Source organism: Ranitomeya imitator, chromosome 2 (genome assembly GCF_032444005.1).
Source record: "Ranitomeya imitator isolate aRanImi1 chromosome 2, aRanImi1.pri, whole genome shotgun sequence".
Lineage (NCBI taxonomy): Eukaryota > Metazoa > Chordata > Amphibia > Anura > Dendrobatidae > Ranitomeya > Ranitomeya imitator.
In genome coordinates this window covers 577487560-577503384 of record NC_091283.1, presented here as the reverse complement: position 1 = coordinate 577503384, position 15825 = coordinate 577487560, and the positions used below count along the sequence as shown (strand labels likewise).

Below are 15825 nucleotides of genomic sequence, written 5' to 3'. Positions count from 1 at the left end.
TTATACATCACAGTGGTGACACCTCCTTTCATTTACAATAATCTCTGGAGGCAGACTCTCATGCTGATCAGTGTCCTGAGCAGCTCATTTGCATATAAGAAAAAACATGGATTTCTCTGGAATAATACATAAGATCACAGATATCCAGGTATCATTTTATTCAGTTTCCTATGACCTGCGTGTCTATATAGACGGCTTAGGAAGGTTAAGCCTACTAAAAGATTCCCTTTAACAAGCAGGACTACATAAAAATACGCATATTCTCAAACTTACAAAATATAGAGTTGAAATCAAAATTTATCCACCACCAATGCATATTAGATTTAGCAGCAACATTTACAACTTTCTAATGTATGCAATAAACCAATCATAAAAGAAAAACAGATAACAGTGAAAAGAGAGAATGTAGTCAGAAGAGCAGGAGAAATTATAATTTTGTCCCTGCGCAGGTATCTGGAGATTTACTTTATACCAAACCCTTTAGCATTCAGAAATAAAACAAGATACAACTGCCCATGACATGCATACCACACTTAACACCTTCGCAAGCTTGGGTTTTCCCGTTTTTGAGTTTCTATTTTTTGCTCCCCTTCTTCCCAGAGCCATACCTTTTTTTTATTTTTCAGTCAATATAGCCATATGAGGGCTTGTTTTTCGCGGGACAATTTGTACTTTTGAACAACACCATTGGTTTTTATAATGTACTGGAAAATGGGAAAAAATTTAAAGTGCAGTGAAATTGCAAAAAAACTGCAATTCCACAATTGCTTTTCTTGTTTTGTTTTTTAACAATGTTCATTAAATGCTAAAACTGACCTTTCATTATGATTCTCCAGGTCATTACGAGTTTATAGACACCAAACATGTCTAGGTTATCTTTTTTAAGTGGTAAAAAAAATCCAAAGTTTCTAAAAAAAAAAAAAAAAAAAAAAAAGATACCATATTCCGATACCCGTAGCGTCTCCATTTTTTCTGATCTGTGGCTGGGCGAGGACTTGCTTTTTGCAGGCTGAGCTGATGTTTTTATTGATACCATATTGGTGTAGATACAATAATTTGATCACCCGTTATTGCATTTTAATATAATGTTGCGGCAACCAAAAAAACCGTAATTCTGGTGTTTTCATTTTTTTGCTTATTACGCAGTTTACCGATCAGATTAATTATTTTTATATATTGATAGATCGGGCGATTATGAATGCGGTGATAGCAAATGTGTGTATTTTTTATTTGATTTATTTTATTTTAATGGGGCGAATGTGGGGTGATTTGAACTTTTATATATATATTTTTTTAAATATTTTTAAAAACATTTCTGTTTTTTGTTTTCACTAGCTGTTAGGCTAGGTTCACATTGCGTCAAGTACATGGCGTCAAACGGATGCGTTAAACGCATGTACAGAAACGGAGCAAAAATATGTGAAATTCGTCGTCACGGTAACGCTAGCGTTAACGCATGTGATCGCGTTTTTTCATTTTGATGTCCGTTTACGAAGTATCCGTTTGTCTGCGTTTGTCACTGTCAATAAAGTTGTTCTTTTTTTTTTTTTTTTTCCCTTTTGTCATTGTCGGGTGTGGGCACAGACTCATTCTCCATTTTGAAAGCATTGAGTGAACTTCTGCTAGCAAGATGTTTGTGTCTGAGCTCGTCAGATTTCGCTTGATGCGGTTGCGACTTCGGCAGAGAAAGCGTAGTTCGCAAAGGAGATATTGGATCCACGAAGTGAATTTCTTGCGGAGTACATATGGTGCCTTTCACACCCTGTATGTGCAGCTTCGGGATCATCCCTTCAAATTCCAACGCTATCTACGGATGTCCATTGAGACCTTTGATGTTCTGCTCTCACATGTGAAGGATGAGATACATCATCATCGCAGCACTTTTCGTGAAAGCATCAGTGCGGAGCAACGTTTAGTAGTGACTGTGAGGTAATTATACATTTTTTTTATCATTCTATTGACAAAGACTAGATCTCGGTATCGTGTGGCCTAATGTTCATTTTGCAATTGTATATTATATTGTCAACTAGCCTTTAGATGATCATTAAAATCCTAATTTTTTTTTTTTTGTTTTTGAATGTCAACAGATATCTGGCTACCGGAGAAACTTTTGCGTCACTGCATTACCAGTTTCGACTTGGGAAGTCAACAATTTGTCAACTGGTTCGGGAAACTTGTGATGCCATTTGGAACAACTTGCAACCACTTGTGCTACCAACACCAACATCAGAAATGTGGCTAGCAATTTCCCAACAGTTCGAGGATGTGGCTAATTTCCCCAATTGTATTGGTGCCGTGGACGGAAAGCACATTCGGATTCAGAAACCTGCACATAGTGGTTCCCTCTACTATAACTATAAGAAATACTTTTCTATAGTATTGATGGCGATTGCGGATGCCAGGTACCGTTTTGTTGCTGTGGATATTGGAGCTTATGGCCGGACTAACGATTCCAGAGTATTCAGAGACTCCAACATGGGCCAATGTTTGTACAACCAAAGTTTAAACATACCGTCATCACGACCTCTTCCGGGGACCGAAGGCCCAAGTTTGCCCTATGTTTTAGTTGGTGATGAGGCCTTCCAACTAGGACAAAATCTCCTCAAGCCCTACTCAAGCCGTAGTCTAGACTCCAGCAGGCGCATTTTTAATTATCGCTTGAGCCGGGCTAGACGTTATGTGGAGTGTGCCTTTGGGATTTTGACATTAAAATGGCGGATTTTACTAACCTGCATGCAACTGCAACCAGACAATGTGGACCGTGTTGTGAAGGCATGCATCTGTCTGCACAATTTTGTGGCGAGACATGAACCCCAGTTGGTAGACCCCAATGATTGTGAGTCGAACCTCAGTAGCATTGAATCGACTACAGTTCGTTCTGCATCACAAATAATGAGGATTCGTGATCAATTTGCACACTACTTCACACATGAAGGCCAGGTTCCATGGCAAGACAGACACGTGTGAAAATAATTTAAAGTCTTCCTGATGTCGTGTAAAAAGTTACGTAGTGTAAAAAGTTATGTTGTTTAACCTGATGTCGTGTAAAAAGTTACGTAGTGTAAAAAGTTATGTTGTTTAACCTGATGTCGTGTAAAAAGTTACGTAGTGTAAAAAGTTATGTTGTTTAACCTGATGTCGTGTAAAAAGTTACGTAGTGTAAAAAGTTATGTTGTTTAACCTGATGTCGTGTAAAAAGTTACCTTATGTCGTGTAAAAAGTTAAAGTTAAAGTCATACAAGAATCTGAAATTTGAAACAGTTTACTAAATGTTTTTGTATTTTCCCAACAAACTGTTGGTACACAGGTGTAACATATGATATCCCATAGGGATGAAAAAAAAAAGGAAAATAGAAATTAACAACAAAACCCCCCCCCCAAAAAAAAAATTCCAACGCGGTAATTGCACCTGGCTGTGGACAGTGAACTGTACTAAAGACTTTGGTACTGCACGGGAGTATTGTCTGCCCAACTATATGATGGACTACTACATTGTCTTTGAGGTTCCACGCTCGTTTCACCCCGGCCTCTATATTGAGGGTTGTAGGGCGGCATGTCCAGTCTTCTTCTTCCCGATGGAGCGGGTTCCTCGGTGCCCACAAATTCCTCTACAAGCTCGTTAAGTCTTTGTCGAAACATAAGGTTTCTATGTGCCGGGATATTTTGTACTACAGGCACATAGGATAATAAAAGTAGCTTCCACTCATTAGCAGAGTAGACAGACTCGCGTGCTTGCAGCTCGGTAATTTCTCGTCTCAGGTCTTTGAGCTCACTGCGACACATGTCCTCTACCCGTTGGAGTCCATCCACGATAATTGCATCTGCTTCATCTTTTTGAGATGCTCGCTTGCGTCCACGCTGTGATTGCAACCGGGCACTCACACCTGCAGCAACAGTGCTTCTATCCGCAGATCGTGGCTCGGTGATGCCAGACACATCTTCAGGTTGCGTTGGTTCCACTGAAGAAGGCTCAAGTTCCTCTGCTGGTCTAGGAGCAGCGGTACTGCATATCGTGCTGTAACCCAAAAACAAAAATTACTTATTTTCCTTTAAACAATTTAGTCTCGCACACAGACCTTCTTGTACTTACGAGCGCTGAGACACTGTTTTCTGAAGAAAGAGCAGTTGGTCATAATGCACATACGGTGTCACCCGTTTGCCACTTGATCCGCTTGGTGCATTCTGACTGTTCCGGTAGTCACGGACAAAGCGATCGCGGATGGACTTCCAACGGGTATGGACAGCATCGGCTTTAAATTTAAAAAAAAAAAATATATATATAAAAATAGTAGATTGTGTTAAGATATAGGAAAAATTGTTCATAGTTTGCTACGATAGTTGATATATAAATAGTAGATAGATAGTTGTTAGATAAGAAATAGTGTAGAAATAGTGTATAGATAGATAGATATATAGTGTACAGATAGTTGATAATTGAGAGATAGATAGCAGACAACAAGTGGATAGGTTGATAGGATAGAAAATTTTTTTTTTTTTAAACATTTTCCGATGTTACGTCACCAATATTTACCAATTTTTTTCTTTGAGGTTGTCGACTTCTCCATGTATCGGGGATCAAAGTGACAGATTATTTGATCCCACAACTTCCGGTTCTTCACGATGTCATGGTGGGAGCTGTCGCTCTGGTCCCATATGGAGGGGTTGGCTTCCACAAGGTTAATAAGTGTCTCATTGTGGATAGTCAATGGCTCTTCGTCAACGACAATCCTTTTTTTTTTTGGCGCTGACTTGGACTATGTAAACACAAAACGTTATGTTGATAGTGTCAATTTCACTGGATGGCCATATTCATATATACAGAGATAGATAGATACATAGATATAGCAATATATAGATATATAGATAGATAGATAGATGTAGATAGATAGATATACATTGATAGATAGATAGATAGATACATAGATATTGATAGATAGATATATAGATAGATAGATAGATACATAGATATTGATAGATAGATATATAGATAGATAGATACATAGATAGATAGATAGATATAGATTGATAGATAGATATTGATAGATAGATATATAGATAGATAGATACATAGATATAGATAGATAGATAGATAGATACAAAGATATTGATAGATAGATATATAGATAGATACATAGATTTAGATAGATAGATATAGATAGATAGATACATAGATATTGATAGATAGATACATAGATATAGATAGACAAATAGATGGAGCGATAGATAGTTGATAGATAGTTTATAGGTATAGTAGATAGAAAGTGAATAGATAGATTGTTGGTAAATATTGGATAGAATATTTCTATTTTATATTTACCACTGGCAGTTGTGGCGACGACAGACGGCTAGGGACCTTTTTTCTTTTTTGTCCTCCTTGTGCCACAACCTATTGTGTATGTAAAATGTAAAAAAAAATATTTTAACATTAAATAATGTTAACATTCATTGGATCAATAAATTTATGCCTGAAAAATTCAACATGTGTGCTATGTACCTTTGTTGTTTTTGCGTGTTTTTTTGGGGGAGGTCTAACAGCCTTGGGCTCAGAAGACTCCTATTCACAATAAAACAATAAACAGGATTGTTATGCCTAGCTCAATACAATGGAGTTTCACACAACATGGTTTTTTAAAGTGCAAGCCTACCGACTCAGAAGAAAAAATCGCAGACACGCTGCTGCTGCTGACATCTGTATCCGACATCTGTGTGCAACAAAACAATACATTTTTAGTACACACACATCCGACGGACATTACAGACTCCCATGATGTATACAGAGATATATAATATATAGAAATGTACTTACAATTTAGCTACGGCAAAACACTCTGTCACGTGCAGGAGACTTTGTGTGAGTGGGATATTTTAATGGCCGAAGTCACATTTCCTGTCACATGACCACATGTGACCACCTTCAAAAGCTATTAAAACGTGTGGTTCTATTTGGAAATTTTTCATGATTTGCGTCTGACTGCGTTTGCCATAGCCTTCTATGGCAGAATGAACGCTTCCGTTAGTAGTGCGTTAGCTTGGCCGGACCCGAAAACGCTGCAAGCCGCGTTGAAGGTCCGTCAGAAAAAAAACGTTATGTGACAAACGCATACCAATTTAGGGATGCGTCACGATGCGTCAGACAATGCAAGTCTATGGGCGCGTTAGTATGTGCGTTACATTGCGTTTTTACTACTTAAAAACGAGTCCGTTAGACGGACACACCTAGCGCAATGTGAACCCAGCCTTAGGGCTAGCGGAACGCACCGAGTAAATATAGATGTTTTATTATAATTGATGCGTTCGCAGCCTGGGGTCCACCGTGCAGGAGAACCTGCTGCTAGCAATGGCGGCACTATATGGAGGTATGAACTAGCTCTGTTATTTCACAGAGTAGCCGTGAAAGCAAAGCACTGCGCCCTGCTAGACTTCACAGAGGCACAGGCTAACTGCCCAACAGAGAGCAGTTAGTGGTCATGCATGCACACAAAACTCCTTGCCGGAGGTGCCAGCATTCTAGGGGCTTATTTCAGCCAGGTCCCTGAATACATACAAAGACACAATCTCCTTGTCGGAGGTGCCAGCATTCTAGGGGCTTATTTCAGGCGGGTCCCTGAACACAATCTTACATGACCACACTGGCACAAAGAACATAACTTAGAAAGATACTAGTGCATGGCCATGAGGCCATGCGAGCCTTAAATAGTTGCAGCACGTACAGGACCTTCCTAGAAGGACCAATGAGAGGCTGCTACAGAGCCTGAGCACCTACAGGACCTTCCTGGAGGACCAATGGATTAAGCTGCAGTATCTGAACATGTGACCCTCGATCTCCACTGAGAGATCTTACTCTGGGCATGCTCAGAACAAGAAAAGCAGGACTTAGTCCTAGAAGCATCTGCTCGCCGCTGCCCAGCACTGGCTTCAATGGCAGAAGCAGGGAAAGCAGCAGTAACTCTTTGTACAGAGTCAGACTGAGCAAGACGCTGGGACTGACGCCTCCGCTGAGCAGGCTCCACTGTGGCGGGAGAAGAATGGGAGACCACAGCGGAGATGGCCTGAGATTCCCCCTGTGCAGAGGTGGGAACTCGACCCCTAACACTAGCTTTAATAGTTTTCATGGGAGACTAGAAGCTGTGATCATCCGATCACTTGTGCTACATAGCGAAAAACATGCAGCAAAAATGCTCAGTTGCCATGAGGCTCGACAACTGGGCCACGCTCATAGCAATCCAGCAATGACAACCACAGGCATCTGCTGCAGACCCTGGGTTGTCATGCTAACTCATTGGCAACCCATGGTCATGTGACACGTGCACCGTTTGTCGGGATTAGTAACGCGCTTCTTGAGAAACCAAATTGTGAGGAAGCATGAGCAATCTCAATGCTACAAGTCCATCTCCAAAGACCTGAATGTTCCTGTGTCTACCGTGCGCAGTGTCATCAAGAAGTTTAAAGCCCATGGCACTGTGGATAACTTCCCTAGATGTGGACGGAAAAGAAAAATTGACAAGAGATTTCAATGCAAGATTGTGCGGATGTTGGATAAAGAACCTCGACTAACATCCAAACAAGTTCAAGCTGCCCTGCAGTCCAAGGGTCCAACAGTGTCAACCCGTACTATCCGTCGGCATCTGAATGAAAAGGGACTGTATGGTAGGAGACCCTGGAAGACCCCACTTCTTACCCTGAGACATAAAAAAGCCAGGCTGGATTTTGCCAAAACTTACCTGAAAAAGCCTAAAACATTTTGGAAGAATGTTCTCTGGTCAGATGAGACAAAAGTAGAGCTTTTTGAGCAAAGGCATCAACATAGAGTTTACAGGAGAAAAAAAGAGGCATTCAAAGAAAAGAACACGGTCCCTACAGTCAAACATGGCGGAGGTTCCCTGATGTTTTGGGGTTGCTTTGCTGCCTCTGGCACTGGACTGCTTGACCATGTGCATGGCATTATGAAGTCTGAAGACTACCAACAAATTTTGCAGCATAATGTAGGGCACAGTGTGAGAAAGCTGGGTCTCCCTCAGAGGTCATAGGTCTTCCAGCAGGACAATGACCCAAAACACACTTCAAAAAGCACTAGAAAATGGTTTGAGAGATAGCACTGGAGACTTCTAAGGTGGCCAGCAATGAGTCCAGACCTGAATCCCATAGAACACCTGTGGAGAGATCTAAAAATGGCAGTTTGGAGAAGGCACCCTTCAAATATCAGGGACCTGGAGCAGTTTGCCAAAGAAGAATGGTCTAAAATTCCAGCAGAGCATTGTAAGAAACTCATTGATGGTTACCGGAAGCGGCTGGTCGCAGTTATTTTGGCTAAAGGTTGTGCAACCAAGTATTAGGCTGAGGGTGCCAATACTTTTGTCTTGCCCATTTTTGGAGTTTTGTGTGAAATGATCAATGTTTTGCTTCATTCTCTTTTGTGTTTTTTCATTTAAGACAAATTAAATGAAGATAATAATACCAAATAATTTGTGTTTGCAATCATTTTCAGGAAGAAAATGAGTATTATCTGACAGAATTGCAGGGGTGTCAATACTTTTGGCCATGACTGTATACATCCAAAGTGGTAAAGGGGTTAAAAGGTTTGCTTCAAGTCAAAGATGTCGTATAATAATATGGCAGCCTCAGATGCCCCATAACAGTGTGCCTTCTTCAAATGTTCCATATGCTTGTGACAGATGTCCATATACCTGTCTACTATGTGTGCTTGTCACAAAATAACCCCATTTTTTTGCCTTAGCTAACCTGGAATTGGTCAATTGAAAAAAATTAACAACAAAAGTTGTATGAAGAGATATTTTTCCACCAAAGAAGATGTTTCTATTCCAATTAGGCATCACAGCACACATATGGGAACTCTGCCAACATGCTTAGTATTTATGTGCTAATAGGGAGCAAAAGTAACAAAGCAATCTATGAAAATCATAAAGTCAAACTTCTTTTTGCCACAGTGGGTAATGGCACATTCGTGATTTAACACTTTAATAGTAATTACTCCCAATGGCATTTACTTACTGGGATTGTGTATCAGATTTTTCACAAGATTAAAAATCTGTATTCATTGAAATATATTTTAATAATATTATGCGGGGATACGTTACTAGAGTCTGTTAAGAAATAAATTCCCATTGTTCTCAGCACACACCTGTTCTTGGTATGCACCTTTCGCCTCGGTTAATATTTTTGCATAGCGTCTTGTTTGTTACATATGTACTGTACTCTTTTAAAAGTAACCTGTCACGTGAAAAAATGTTAATTTTCCCCAGCAGCATTCAGGTTTCATTCATGGGAATGGCCCTGTTACAGTTTCAAGTAAATAAGGCAGCACACTGCAGCACAAAACATGCAAACATGAAACACGAAAATTGAACTGCATTACTGCACTAGAAATATGAAAAATGAGAGCGTTTAGCACATAAAAATGGCCAAGTTTATGTGTACCCGGTAGCCACTTTACGGCATCTCTCTTATACCAGGTCCTACACTTGCCTTTCCTCACTGAGAATGGGTACCTGTGAAACCTCTTCTTAGACTAAAATTCTCTCTCTCTGTGGAGGGGTATTGGACCTGCTGTAATTAAAACACCTGTGGCTAGGAGGCGGAGTGTATACATTTCTCTAAATGTATTCTTTAGCCTTCTGATCGAGCACTCCGCCTCCTAGCCACAGGTGTTTTAATTACAGCAGGTCCAATGCTCTGCTGGAATTTTAGACCATTCTTCTTTGTAGGACCTGGTATAAGAGAGATGTCGTAAAGTGGCTACCAGATACACATAAAATTGGCCATTTTTATGCGCTAAACGCTCTCATTTTTCATATTTCTAGTGCAGTAATGCAGTTTAATTTTCGTGTTTCATGTTTGCATGTTTTGGCGCTGCAGTGTGCTGCCTTATTTACTTGACTATATACGAGTTGGCGACTCTAGGTTCAACACCTGTTCACACTTAGTCTATGTTTGGATGTGACGGCCTGTTACAGTTTCAGTCTTGAGGAAATATTGGTTGTACTGTATGGCCCAGCCATCTTTAAAAATACAGTGTAATACATATAAACCTCCATAAGCCAGTCACCAGCCATTATCCGTGCATGTACAGGTATGAGGTTCATTTAGCTGCAAGATGTCTAGGGAGTGTTGGTAAAAGAAGGAGTAAGGTTCTCAAGACTAATACGGAAAATTAGTTAGAATAGGTAATGTGATAGGCTAGGCCAGGTGTTTAAATAGGAAAGGGTTCTTTACTGTTAGAGCAATCAGACTGTGGATTCCTGACCACAAAAGGTAGTAATGGCAGATACTATAACAGCATTTAAAAAGGACTAAATGCTTTCCTCACAACATTTGGCATTATGGTCTAAAAATAATCTAGCGATAGAGAATGTAGAACTGATGGAGAAAAGTTGGACTTGATGGACCTGTATGTTTTTTCAACCTTTGTTGAAACATTTGTTGGACTGCCTGCTCTCTGACATGCCACTATAGAGAGGGAAGGGGAGAGAGGAGCACAGGTGGAGGGAGAAACAGAAATAACATGATGAGCACTCTAACAAGTCTTTTAAGAGCTTTCTAACAAGTCAGCATAGTCTCAATTACAAATTTAGCAATAGAGCCCGTAAAGATTAAAAAACGGGTAAAAAGCAGGATGCAAGTCACTTAATAGTGTAACATAGTGTTTTTCCTCATGTACACACACATGACGGCTTATTCTGAAAAGTTATTTGAAAATATAGCTACTTATTAAAGCCGTGGAAGTCAGGAAGTAAAATGATAGTTTTAAGTAGTACCGTATATTCCAGTGAACTGGTGCAGCAGAAGAAAAATAATGGAGATGGTAGTGCAAGGTTCAGTTAAGGAGGATGTTACTCTTAGAGCAAAGGTATGGTAGTAGACGAAGATGAGGGACAAGATATCGGCTGATGCAGCATTGTGGAGGCCTTTGTAGGTGATGGTAATAAGGGTATTGACATCAGTGTGTGGTTTAAAAGAAGTATGAGTCTGGGTGTTGTATTGAGGATAGATTGGAGAATGAAGAGTTTAGAGCATGGTGAGTAATCAGGACAAGAATGAAACAGAGCAACAGTAGTCATTTTTTGTAGTTTCCACTGTAAGAAAGGTAGGATACTGAAGATATTTTTCAGGTGTAGGCGAAATGAGTGTGTAAGTGAAGGACAGATTTCAGAGGTTAAGTCAGACATAACAAGAGAGCGAGCATCATGCAAAGCAGTTATGGTAGTACGACACACTGAGATAGAAATAGCAGGACTTAGTAAGTTAGTAGATACAGTATAAAAAATTGCTACAATTCCCATGAACTCAGTCTTTTTTAGGTGGGTTACTTTTGGTGTTTACAAGCCCAGGGTTGTAGTGACTCTATGTCCTATCCAAGGATCCTTTTCTGGAAGGTCACTCTGTCTTGTCGGTTACTTCAGTATCTTGCTATTTCCCTATCCGTTAGTCTCCTCTCTCTCTCTCTCTCTGAATCTACATTAAGGCAGCTCTAATCACATAGAACTTTCCACTCGCACATAAACTTGAACTCTAATTAACTGGCAGTCTCTTTCCCTAACACTAATGGCTAGTCCCAAGCATTAACACTATCCTATTTTACCTTATCGTCATCATTACATAGACTACAGTCACTATGTGTCCCTATGTTACCTATCTTTTACACTATTCTATCCTACACTGTACATTACTAACATTGGTTATCTTATACTACTCACAAAAAGTTTGGGATATTTGGCTTCAAGGTGAAATTTCAGAATGATCCTAAAATGCACTCTAATCTTTTCCGATGAACTTAATGTGACCATCTCTAAACGTTATAATGCACATGTCCAACTATTCAATCTTTCAGAAATTTTTGCAAAATTTAACAAATGGCAAAACTAACCCTTTAGTGACAGAGCCAATTTGGTAATGACCAGGCCAATTTTTACAATTCTGACCACTGTCACTTTATGAGGTTATAGCTCTGGAACACTTCAACGTATCCCACTGATTCTGAGATTGTTTTTTGTGACATATTGTACTTCATGTTAGTGGTAAAATTTATTCGATATAACTGGCATTTACTTAGGAAAAAAATGGAAATTTGGCAAAAAATTTAGAAAATTTTGCAATTTCAAACTTTTAGTTTTTGTGCTCTTAACTCAGAGAGTGGTGTCCAACGAAATAGTTAGAAAAATAACATTTCTCACATGTCAAATTTACATCAGCACAATTTTGGAAACATAATATTTTTATGTTAGGGCTAGGGTTGAGCGACTTTTCTTTTTATAGGATCAGGTCGGGTTTCACGAAACCCAACTTTTTCAAAAGTCGGGTCGAGTGAAATCGGCCGATCCTATAGAAAAGTCGGGGTCGGGGTCGGCCGAAACACGAAACCCAATGCAGTGCATTGGGTTTCTAATGGTTCCCAGGGTCTAAAGGAGAGGAAACTCTCCTTCTGGCCCTGGGATCCATATTTAAGTGTAAAATAAAGAATCAAAATAAAAAATATTGATATACTTACCCTCGGACACGCCCTGGTTCTCACCGGCAGACTTCCTTCCTAAGAATGAGTGCCTGAAGGACCTTCGATGACGTCGCGGCTTGTGATTGGTCGCGTGAGCGGTCACATGGGCGTCACACGACCAATCACAAGCTGCGACTTCATCTAAGGTCCTTCAGGCGCTGATTCTTAGGAAGGAAGGCTGCGGGTTAGAACCAGGGCACGTCCGAGGGTGAGTATATACCTATTAGGAATATACTCACCCTTGAACGCGCCCTCGGACGCTTCTTTCCTAAGAATTAGCGCCTGAAGGACCTTAGATGACGTCGCGGCTTGTGATTGGTCGCGTGACCGCCCATGTGACCTCTCACGCGACCAATCACAAGCTGCGACGTCATCGAAGGCCCTTCAGGCGCTCATTCTTAGGAAGGAAGGCTGCCGGTGAGAACCAGGGCGCGTCCGAGGGTGAGTATATCAATTTTTTTTATTTTTATTCTTTATTTTACACTTAAATATGAATTCTGATACCGATTCCCGATATCTTAAACATATCGGAACTCGGTATCGGAATTCCGATTCCAGATTCAGAAGATCGCTGACCTTATGGCCGACCCCACACAGGGGTCGGGTCGGGTTTCATGAAACCCGATTTTGCCAAAAGTCGGCGACTTCTGAATCTGGCCGACCCGTTTCGCTCAACCCTAGTTAGGACGTTATAAGGATAAAAAGTTGACCATCGATTTCTCATTTTTCCCAACAAAATTTACATAACCAATCAATACCCAAAAGTGACACCATTCTAAAAACTACACCCAAGGTGCTCAAAATCACATTTGAGAAGTTTATTAACCCTTCAGGTGCTTCACGATAACTAAAGCAATGTGGTAGGAAACAATTAACATTTTACTTTTTTCACAAAAAAATTACTTAGGAACCAATTTTTGTAATTTTCACAAGGGTATCAGGAGAAAATGGACCAAAAAATGTGTTGTGCTATTTCTCACGAGTACGCCGTATGTGGTTGAAAGCCACTGTTTGGGTGCATGGCAGGGTTCAGAAGGGAGGGAGTACCTTTTGACTTTTTGAAAGGAAAATTGGCTAGAATCAATGGATGCGCCATGCCGTGCTTGGAGACCCCCTGGTATACCTAAACAGTGGAACCCCCAATTCTAACTCCAAACCTAACCCCACCACACCCCTAACCCTAATCTCCAACCCTAACCATAACCCTACCCACAACCCTAATCCCAACACACCCCTAAACGTAATCTCAATCATAACCATAATCCCAACCATAACCACAACCCTAACTTTAGCCCAACCCTAACCCTAACCTCAAACCCTAACTGTAGCCCAAACCTAATTTAGCCCAATCCTAACCCTAGCCCAACCCTAACTCTAACTTTAGCCCAACCCTAACTTTAGTCCAACTCTAACCCTAATGGAAAAATGGAAATAAATACTTTTTTTAATTTTATTATTTTTACCTAACTAAGGGGGTGATAAAGGGGGGTTTGATTTACTATTTTTTTTTATTTTAATCACTGTGATAGGGTCTACACAGTACACAGCAGGGGCACATTTATAAGATTATCTCAGCACAGGAGCATTTTTTTAAACACATCCAATTGAGAAAATTACTATTATTCCAAGATCTATTGATTAAAATGAACTTTGTTTGTGGCAAAACCTTTTCAAGTACTCTGAGCATGACAGAGCACTTCCAGATCCTCTGCCTTCAGCTTGATTGATAGCTCATTGTCTGTATGATGTCAAGTGCCAGGAAACTAGGCAGGTAACAATCTCAGGAGGTAGCTGTTTGTGAAGTACTCTGTTACGCTCAGAGCATTTTCTGTCGCATTTGCAAGTGCATTAAAATGGTGAATCCTTGGGACTGCATCAACAGATAGAAGAAATAAAGGGGGTTGATAGATTTAGCATTAGAGACCTGCTGCCCAGATATGTGGTTTCCGGGGGAAGAGGGAATTGATATTACTGACAGATTCCCTTAAAGAAGTTGTCCAGTACTATAACTTTGTTTTTCATAAATCTTGCTATTATGTGCCGCTGAAAACATCCACTGTGTTTATTTCAACAATATTACCTTTTATCATGCTATACCAGCACATCTTCAGTACTGGATCCAGCTCTCATGGGGTTAATCGACAACTTTCTTTCTCCTGACTTATTGTGCTCTAATACTACAAGTTCCATGATGCATTGCACAGGCCTCTAAGCCCAAACCTAGCAAACCCACTCCAAAACACACCCAAACCCCTCCCTCCTCTAGCTTCAAAATGATTTGTGATGTCATTTCTGTCCAACTCCTCTTTTACATTTGTCCAACCCACACTCCATTACACACAGATAGATAGATAGATAGATAGATAGATAGATAGATAGATAGATAATACATAGATAGATATGGGATGGATAGATAGATACATAAAGAGCTATATCTATATATCTATATCTATTCCCATAGATATGTCCATATCCATGTTTCTACACCCCTTCACCCCTGGAGCTTTTTTTGTTTTTTCGTTTATCGTTTATTCGTTTTTCGTTTATCTTCTTTCCAGAGCCATAATTTTTCCATCAATATGGCCATGTGGGGGCTTATCTTTTGCGGGACAAGTTCTACTTTTGAAAGACATCATTGGTTTTACCATGTCATGTAACAGAAAATGTGAAAAAAATCAAAGTGCGATGAAATTGCAAAAAAACTGCAATCCCACACTTGTTTTTTGCTTGGCTTTATTGCTAGGTTCACTAAGTGCTAAGACTGTGTGCACACGTTACGGATTTGATTGCAGATCACAGCGTTTTTTGGCGCACGGAATTGCATCAAATCCGCAGTGTAGTGCACAACCAATGTAAGTCTATGGGAGCCACAGACTGGTTGTGCACATGCTGCGGAAAAGGCCGCACCGAAACGCAGCTTTTTTTTTCCGCAGCATGTCACTTCTTTTGTGCAGAGCTGCAGCGTTTCTGCACCCATAGACTTGCATTGAGTCGGGAACATCCGCAGCAAAACCGCAGATGTAAAAAAGATCTGCAGTTTTGCTGCGGATGTGGGTCCGAGAAACGCTGCAGTTCGGGAGGAGGGAAGTGTGTGGGCGGTGACTGTGTGCGTGTATGTGTGTGCGGGCGGGGTCTGCAGGCTGTTCAGATGTGTGTGGGTGTGTGCGGGACTGTTCGGGCGTGTGTGGGACTGTTCGGGTGTGTGCGGGCGGGGTCTGCGGGCTGTTCGGATGTGAGCGGCGCTGTGTGGGACTGTCAGGGTGTGTGCGGGTCTGTGTGTGGGGGGTCTTAGGGGGTGTGTGTTTGTGCAGGCATCATCC

The 15825-nt window shown here is 40.6% G+C and overlaps 2 protein-coding genes and 1 long non-coding RNA gene across 3 annotated transcripts in view; 1 reads left to right on the top strand and 2 right to left on the bottom strand.

The window, feature by feature from the left end:
- The window catches only part of CDH22 (cadherin 22), a 628328-nt gene that overhangs the window by 146059 nt on the left and 466444 nt on the right, over positions 1-15825 (bottom strand). The window lies entirely within an intron of this gene.
- LOC138665041 (uncharacterized) lies at positions 1370-5478 on the top strand. The gene is made up of 2 exons (XM_069752189.1): positions 1370-1929; positions 2088-5478. The coding sequence occupies exons 1-2, from the start codon at positions 1631-1633 to the stop codon at positions 2965-2967; spliced, it is 1179 nt and encodes a 392-aa protein (XP_069608290.1). The 5' UTR covers positions 1370-1630; the 3' UTR covers positions 2968-5478.
- LOC138665042 (uncharacterized) lies at positions 5351-5970 on the bottom strand. Its single transcript, XR_011318418.1, has 3 exons — positions 5646-5970; positions 5495-5554; positions 5351-5386 (listed from the first exon to the last, which is right to left on the bottom strand). It is a non-coding gene; the product is annotated as an uncharacterized lncRNA (long non-coding RNA).